General features: G+C 42.2%; 2 protein-coding genes across 2 annotated transcripts; both read left to right on the top strand.

Moving 5' to 3' along the window:
- The first annotated feature begins 112 nt into the window (after positions 1 to 112).
- LOC104449946 (uncharacterized protein At1g51745) lies at positions 113 to 5,605 on the top strand. The gene is made up of 4 exons (XM_010064280.3): positions 113 to 482; positions 683 to 1,059; positions 2,094 to 3,124; positions 4,185 to 5,605. The coding sequence occupies exons 2-4, from the start codon at positions 866 to 868 to the stop codon at positions 5,270 to 5,272; spliced, it is 2,313 nt and encodes a 770-aa protein (XP_010062582.2). The 5' UTR covers positions 113 to 482; positions 683 to 865; the 3' UTR covers positions 5,273 to 5,605.
- A 1,053-nt stretch (positions 5,606 to 6,658) lies between these two features.
- LOC104449945 (60S ribosomal protein L28-2) lies at positions 6,659 to 8,662 on the top strand. Its single transcript, XM_010064279.3, is given in 5 exon segments — positions 6,659 to 6,818; positions 6,942 to 7,106; positions 7,700 to 7,863; positions 8,307 to 8,406; positions 8,409 to 8,662. Coding segments are annotated over 4 exon segments (450 nt in total). The 5' UTR covers positions 6,659 to 6,818; positions 6,942 to 6,958; the 3' UTR covers positions 8,447 to 8,662.
- The last annotated feature ends 114 nt before the right edge of the window (positions 8,663 to 8,776 follow it).

Raw genomic sequence — 8,776 nt, 5'->3', positions numbered from 1 at the left:
TCTCCTTTTTATTTATTTATTTATTAATTAATTTCCAAAAAACGTACGCCCGAAAAACGAAAAACCTTTGAAAAAAAACAAAAACCTATTTTTCCACTTTTCTCCGACTGACTTCACCACCATCCCCCCTTCTTTCTCTCTCCTCCTTTCTCCTTCGTCTTCTTCTTCTTCCTGGCTACCCTCGCACTGCGAGCTACCTACGCACGCACGCACGCACGGGGTTCTGCAGACCTCCACCCCCCCCGTCCCTCGCCCAACGCATTCTGCAGAAAAACGAGAGAACATCGAGGGAAGAAGAAGGCCCGCATAACGCCGCGCCCTCTGAATCTGCAAGGAGGACCGAGAAACCGGAGGCTCTCCCGGAGCCGTTTCTGAAGCAAGGCTGAGTGAACGAGGACAGGGGGAGAGAAAGGGAAGGACTTGCTCCCGGGAGCCGTTTCTCCGTCGTCTTCCCGATCCTTCCGCGAGCTTCTCCAATCTAGGTTTCTCGGTCTTTCTGCAGTTTTCTTGTTTTTTTTTTTTTTCCTCCCGATTTTTAATATTTTCTTCTGCGGTTTTTGGTCTGTCTGCTTTGAGTTTTTTCCGCTTGTCAGATTGTGGTTTTGTTCGTCTGGGTTTTTTAATTTATTTTTATTTTCGTCGAATCTTGATTCTCTTTTCTCTTCTCCGGATTTCTGGGCAGGTTCTTGGGTTGGATTTTTTTTGCGGTTTGGCGTGAGGCGCATGTGCGTTGCGCCCCGCTCGGAATTACTTGGTTGATTGTTTTGGGAGTCTGGGAGGTTCGCGGATGAATGGTTGAAGCAGATTTGGATCGGGACCTGCTTATTGTCGTTGTCGGCGGCGGCGGCCGTGGAGATTTGGTGGCATGAGCGGTTCTGCTGGCGAGCCCTGCAACAAGGGCATTGATGGGAGTGTAGGAGGGTTGGTTTGGGTTAGGCGGCGGAACGGCTCGTGGTGGCCTGGTCGGATTATGGGCCACGACGAGCTGCCCGAGAGCTGTCTGGTCTCGCCGAGATCGGGTACTCCAGTGAAGCTCCTCGGTCGCAAGGATGCTAGCATGTGAGCCCCTTAGCTTACCCTGATTATGTGCAGCCTATATGTTGTTTTTTCCTTCTCATCATCAGTTGGTGATTTGTTTTGATTCTTATTCAACCAGAACACTTCTGTTCCCACATGTAAACCCGTGGAAATGCTCTTGTTTTTTTGTTGCGTTTAATGGATAGATGTACTTCGGATGGCTTGATTAATTTTAACTTCCTTAAGGTTCTTCAGACTGTTGCCTGACCACCACTGTTTATCGACATCAGTGATGATGAGTTTCGGTGTCAATGTTATTTAATGCGCTAAACACAATTGTTGGAGCATTTGACATGGTAAAACACTTCACTGAACTTGAAAGCATGTGTCCAAAATGGACACATGCTTTTCAGAGACGTAAATCAGAACTTAGCTTGTTGTTTGCAGCTGCTTTTGAGCTGATTTTTTTTTTTTTTTTTTTTTTATGTTCTACATAATCAAGGAAAAGATCTAACATCATCTTTTACTTTGGGTATGTGGATCAGAAATCATGTTGCATTTTAGCTAATAGATTCTTGATGGCAGTTTACTTCCTGTGAAATTATCTTAAACTGGTCTATCTGCCTCATGTTGCTGCACAAGACAGTATCATATTGAATGTATCTGTTCATGAAATCTGCGTGGAATGTTTTTTACAAAATTCGCATAAGAATTACCCAACCATAGTTATCTGATTGAGATATACGGGTGGGCCGAAATCTTGATTTGCGATTCGTGGAAGGAAGAAATGTGCCAAAGTTTTGTTTGTAATTGCTCCTGTTCGCATGCAATGACTGACTACTATGCTTCTTGAGATTCTTTATTGTCTGATAGCTTGCTCATAATGAAACTTGCTTTGGAATATTTTCCTTGACAATGTCGCAAGAATGAGCTCTGTATGTTGTTTCTTGATCATGTTTTCCCTGTCATTATTCTTGTAATTAAAGGACCATGCAGCTGATGTTTAAAACATTCCCGCTGGTGAAATCATTCAACTTATCAAGTAATTTTCATTTTCTTGACCAAATGTGATCCAGAGACTGGTATAACCTTGAAAAATCCAAGAGAGTGAAGGCGTTTCGTTGTGGGGAGTATGATGATTGCATTGAAAAGGCGAAGGCAGCTGCAGCCACTTTAAGTAAGAAAGTGGTGAAATATGCAAGGAGAGAGGATGCAATCTTGCATGCTCTTGAGCTTGAGAGTTCTCGATTGGGGAAGGACCATCCAGATTTTTATTGTAGAAATTATTCATCAGGGAGAGATGGTGCTTTGGTTATGGAGTCTCCTACAATCTCAGATTCTGGTAGAGCAAGTGATGAAATTTCTGGAGATGAGAGTGGCTGTGACACTGATTCACATTCTGGGCCTGAGTTATCTCAGTCTGGCATATCTTTTGAAGAACCAAATCTTGTCTGTTCTTCTAAGTTGCAATCTGCACTGGGAAGGAGGAAAACCCCAAATGATTCGGAAGATGATGGAACTGAAGGAACCAAGCGCATGAGAGGGCTTGAGGATCTAGGCATGGGTATGGTGTCTAACAAAATGGTTCAGGTTGCCCTTGTTGAGTCGGTTCAAGATATAGCTCCTGGCACAAGTACTGCCCATTTTGTGCCAAATGGAAATCCTGTCAATGGTTGCAAAGGCTATTCTTCATCTCTGAAGAGAAAGAGATCTCAAGTGGCAATAGTGCGTGACTTCCTTAAAAAGAAAAATAGACGTCGTCCTTTGACCAAAGTTTTGGAGAGTACGACAATGGTGTCTGTACCAGTTACTTGTGACCAGTTAGCCTCTTCAAGTGGTACTTGTCTTGGCACTGCATCCGACTGCAAGGCATCTGGATCGGAACATCTTGATTTAAAGAAAACGTCTCCCATGGTCCCGACGAACTCAGATGGCCCTGCAGTTTCACATGACAACGAGCCAATGGTAAATGATTGCAAGCATGCTCAGAAAACCAATGATTTCTCGAAGACAAAGGAGACTTCCCGCTTATCGGGGCTACACGAGAATGAATTATCTGATGTGTTATTTGATGTGCCATTTGTTGGAGATGATAGAAACTCTACAGGTAAGCTACGTTATGAAGTTGGTTTCTGTATGTTTCCTTGTTATCTAGTGGATTCATCCTTTATTTTTTCAATATTGCTTTGCTGAAGGTTTTTTACTCTAGGAATATCTTTGGATCTGTTGGTTTTCTATCATAAACTGGGAAGTACTATCAGTTTTAATATCTTTGGTGCAATGGGCATTTTCACCAAAGATACTTGGCACTTTGCTGTGCTTCATGGTAGATTAATGAGTTAAAAAGACAAATCCTTGCTAGGGAAGCATGCATTGCGTGACATGTAAGGATAAGATTCTGGACAGCATATCATTGCGGTCTTGCTGTGAGCTGTTTGATTAGTCCAGGAAAGTCTCAGGGCTTTTTTGGGACAATTTAATTTTAATCAATAAGTGCTTGTTTTCCCGACACAAATTATGAAAAGCTTCTCCATGATTGCAAATGACTTCAAATCTTGATGTTTCTTAGGATTGTTAAGATTTGAGTGGTCAACATTTAAAACTTCAAAAGGCAAAAGGTCATAATCACCCTACACACATGCTTAGTGTCTACCACAGGGACATTTGCTCCTGTTGTTTGCTTTAGCCCTTGGCTTTTGATTTTTTATTGGTCTTTCGAATCAAACTGCACCTAGATTTCTAATTGTAAATTTTACAGGGTAAATTCCTCTTATACAAGTTGGAGATTGACAAAACTACAGTATATACATTTTTTTCGAAAAGTAGTTCCTTTAAAGGGTTGCATGGCATTTTGCAGCCAAAGTGGAAAGTCATCTAGTCCTTTGTGGTTCAGCATTTTCCTTTCATGGCATTTCAATTTTTCAAAACAATGCTTCTATCATGCTGTAACTTGTTTGGTCTGGTAATAAAACGGGAAAATTATAAAAATGGGGTGAAAACAGGAAGTTTTTACTTTTGATATGTCTGCGTAGAAGTAAGTTTTCAGGTTTGAGTACTTCTCATCCTTGCATTGTCTATGCCAATCCCATCTACCTAGTATCTGTGTTATCTTGTATCAAGCCATGGACAAAATGGGCTGACTAATGCTGTTTTCGATGACTTCCCAGGTTATCCTCCAATGCTAGCCAAGGCTCAACTTAGCAACTTAGGAAGGCAATCAAGTCAAAGCAGTCAAGTAGAAGCTGCATCTTTGGCATGCAACCATGTTAATGAATCTGGTTGCAACAGTTTGGCTGCTGTTCGTGTAGATCAAGTAGGTCAAAAGATAGACAAGGGTACTTCCAAGTGGCAGTCGAAAGGAAAGAGGAATTCGAGGCAGTTAAGTAAAAACAGGAATCGGCATCCGGGAAGGTATTTAGAAATGGACGAGGAATCCAATACTTATCTGACAGGTCTACATAACACAGATGGTTGCTTGCCGGGTTCTGAGCGGAAACCTGGCTCCACTTTTATTGATGGGTCCATTACTTCACATGCTAAACTGAAATCGGGTAGCGAAGGTCAGGTGGATGGGGTACCTGATTGGGGCTCGCGAGTGTTCCCAGGAGAATCTCACGTGAAAAGACAAGCTGAGCTGAAGCCATTGCCCAATGGGTCTCCGACTTCCCAAAGATCGCTCCCTCATCGTCAGTCTCGTTTTGCGGTGCACTCTAGGCATAAGACGGATGAGTATCCTATTGGGGATTTGTACTCCAATTCGCCCTTGTATGATGTCGAGCTAGAAGTCAAGGCTAGCTATCGACCAACTCATGTTCCTTTGGTTTCGCTCATGAGTAAATTAAATGGCAAAGCCATTGTTGGACACCCTCTCTCAGTTGAGGTCCTAGACGGTGGGCACTGTGATAATTTGGTAAATACAGGCAGCTGTGATGCAAATAATCTCTCTACCTGGGGAGGTTCTAAAATTGCTCATCCAGTTCATAGAAGCTCAGCACATGTCCGACGAACTGGTAAGTCCCATTCGCGGAAAAAGTCGTCCAAAGCGAAGAAATCGGGTCAATTGTCTAAAAAGATGCGGAAGCTGTCCTCATTGACCGGACATAAGCGAGGTGAGGACATGGGAAAATTTGCAGTAGAGAAGCCTGCTGGTCCTGTTATAGCTTGCATCCCATTGAAAGTAGTGTTCAGTCGAATAAATGAAGCGGTGAATGGTTCAGCGAGACCAACGCATCGGGCTTTGACATCCAACAATTAGTGAACTTTTTCTGGCTCAATCTTGTTGCTGTATGTAGTGCATTTTTAGTTGCGGATTTTGTTTCGATTTTACTCTTAGCCTTGGACTCTCTGCTTTGTATATCAGCGAGCTCCTTTCTGTATAATTTGGTCTCGGAATGCAACCTTGTAGGGAAGCTACTACCAGATACCGTACATATTTAACATTAGTTGAGGTGTAAAGTGGAAGTCTCTGGCAATAGGCAAAATTGCTTACTTGGTAGTGGTAGTAGGTTGGTTCTGTGAGCTAATAACTCTTCTGTATCTGCTGTTGGTCATGGAACATGTTTATTAATTTTATCAATTTTCTGTAGAATCTTGTGGTTTTTTTTTTTTTTTTTTTTTTTTTTTTTTTTTTTGGGCTTTTGCAAGGAGTGAGATACATCTATTAAATTTGTTTGCAACTGGTACTGCACCAGTTTGGGTATGGATTGATGAGTACTCCCATATGATATTTTTTTTGTCGTCAGGGACTCCATATTCACCGATGGGTGTTGAAAGAAATGGTATTGTGTTATGCCTTTCTAAGATCAGCATGCTTGCATCAACTGTGATTCGCCGTGAAAGGCCACATTTTGTTGACGAAACGGTCGATCATATACTGGCCTATTATAGGAAATCAACTGCAAATGATCCATCTACTTCGTTCTCTGTTTGTCGGAAGTTGTTCTCTGTTTATTGGAAATCGACCGACTTAAGCATTGAAGGTCTGGTCGAAAATTTAATTTCAAGTATCCCCTCCTTGCATCATTCATCTTATCATGCACTCTAGAGTCGTAGTGCTGGTGATCAAATGAAAGAGAGAAAGTCGAAGAAAAGCTGAAGAGAATGCTAAAGTGGATGATACTAGTGAAAGGAGGGTTTATTTATTTATGCAAGAGTTTCTTTAATTATAACCACCGATACGATAAATAATGTCAATTATCGTTTAATCGATCTAATGGTAGAGTTCCATTTAGGGTAGATATTGATTTTCATAGCATTAATCTAATTTGGAGATTGAATCCATCTAACGGTTAAGATATCAGTGTTTATCAAATAAATTTGATGGTAGGAATCGAATCTTCTTATAATTTAATGGTTCTAAAGTAATCATTTTGGATCGATGATGTGGCGATCCCTCAAATTGATGATGTGGTGAGCCCTTGTCCGCAACACCAGACCAAAGTTGGTTGGATGGAGATCATCTCATGGGATTACAAATATTGGCATTGTTATTATCCCCTTATAAAGAAAAAGAAAAAGGAAAGAGGAAAAGGTGGCAAGGAACAAGCAAAGTGCTACGGAATGGGGGTAGACCATAGACTGGGCCAACGAATGGGCCCTACTACTTAATAACACTTCACCACAACAATGGCAATCCTCGTAAATATGACGATGAAGCGCGGCCTTTATCGTCTCGAAATTTGTCAAAACTCCTACCGCTAGCGCTAGGGTTTTTGATATCCCGCCCCTCCTCCTTCCGTCGGCTCCAGCAAGCTCCTCCGCGATTCCGCAACCTCCCGCCGCGAGCTGCTGAACCCTAGCTGGTACGATCACCGCCATCTCCGAGCTACACGTCTTGATCTCGAGCTCACGCTTCGACTTGATCCGCGAGTGGTCCGATGAAACGTGGTTTGTTTTTTATTTTATTTTTTTTTGGTGAAATGCAGGTGGAAGGAAGGAGGAGATGGCGACGGTGCCGGGGCAGCTGATATGGGAGATTGTGAAGAAGAACAACTGCTGTCTCGTGAAGGAGTTCGGGAGGGGGAGCGCCAGCGTTCAGTTCAGCAAGGAGCCTAACAACCTCTTCAACCTCAACTCCTACAAGCACTCTGGTATGTCCCCCCTTCTTTTGGTTCCTTTTTGCTCTGACGATGTCTGTGGAATCTTGCGGTCGTGTTGGTTCCGGATCAACAAGAAATGTGCGTGAAAGGTGGAATTTGAAAATCGTAGGTTCTCCGATCGTTCTATGTGGTGTGACTAGGGAGGGTTTAGGCGGACCGATGAAGGCGCTGTATCTGTAAACCAATGTCTAAAGGGAAGCTATGCTTAGCTGAAGATCGGATTCATCTGTTTTTGTGGTTGTTGAGAGTTGTACGTGTATTCATAAATTGGAAGTTGTATGATCGTGACCTTTTCATTATTTGATAGGAAAGATATCGATTAATTATGCTTGGAGAATGTCGATGTGTTGCGAATCACTCGGTACCTTTTCCTTGTACGAGAATGTTTTGAGAATTTTATTTGAAAAGTTGTAGCTTTTTTAACCCTGGAAATGATTAAGATTGCGTGAAAATGGTGTGAATTTGGTTTCTTGATGCAGTTCAATTGATTACAGACTCCTTGTCTCTCTCTCTCTCTCTTTCTCATTTAAAGCAATAGAGGCTTGTTCGAGCTAAAAGTTGACATCTTTGTTGGTGCGTAATAGGTTTCGCAAATCACAAGACAGTCACCATTCAACCTGTGGGTAAGGAGCAATCCGTGTTGCTTGCTACGACCAAAACCAAGAAACAAAACAAACCCGCTGTATTGCTCCACAAATCTGTGATGAAGAAGGAGTTCAAGAGGATGGCCAAGGCAGTGAAAAACCAGGTACCCTCCATTTACATGGTCTTTGGAAAGCGGTTTGATGTCTAGTAGATATCTGATGTCTTTTCCCACCTCGTTAAATTTCTCGGGTTCCTAATTGCCAATTAGTGAGCATCTCACGGTTATCTAGGATCATTGTCTGTTTGTGTCTCCGAGGCCATTAAGCAGCATCGTCGTGATAGCTGCACGAACTGTTGAACTTGTTTTCTAATGATACTATTTTGTCATGCGATCGCTGCGAGATTGTCTTAGGGCTTGTGAATTTGGTTGTGTTGTGCTCTTAATGGTATTGGTGTGTTTCTTAAACGGCTATTAACAACATGGACATTCGAACTATGGAGCAGCTGAGTATCGAAATATTCGCCATGTCCTATCCTTTTACTTTCTGCCTCCTTTTATGGGATATCCATGCATAAATGCTGAATCTTATGGCATTTTAACTGCAGGTTGCAGATAATTATTACAGGCCTGATTTGAAGAATGCTGCCCTAGCAAGGTTGAGTGCTGTGCACAGGAGTCTCAAAGTAGCCAAGTCTGGTGCTAAGAAAAGAACAGGCAGGCTATTAGAGTCCGTGGCAGGAAATGAAATTGAAGAAATATGATAGATATCCAGCCTGCTTTTTGCCCTTTCCTTGTGCTATGGAATACTAGTTTGAGTTCTTCTCTTTCCTATTTATGAACATGGAAAGTAATGTTCTGTCAAGACAAGATTTTGCAGAGGGTGCTTAGGGTTTGGTTTGTTTACAATTTTGTTTTTGTTTTAATTGTCATATATATATCAGCTCCCTCGGGAACTTGCTTCTTTCAATTAGCCAATACAACTAATCCATCTCCGCATGTACACCTCCAAATCTGCTTTGAAAGAAAACCAAGAGATAGCCGCAGGCCGCATTCCTTACAGAGTTCGGCTGGGACA

The sequence above is a fragment of the Eucalyptus grandis genome, chromosome 6 (genome assembly GCF_016545825.1).
Source record: "Eucalyptus grandis isolate ANBG69807.140 chromosome 6, ASM1654582v1, whole genome shotgun sequence".
Taxonomy (NCBI): domain Eukaryota; kingdom Viridiplantae; phylum Streptophyta; class Magnoliopsida; order Myrtales; family Myrtaceae; genus Eucalyptus; species Eucalyptus grandis.
Note: the sequence above shows the minus strand (reverse complement) of the source record. Positions and strands in the feature narration are given on the sequence as shown.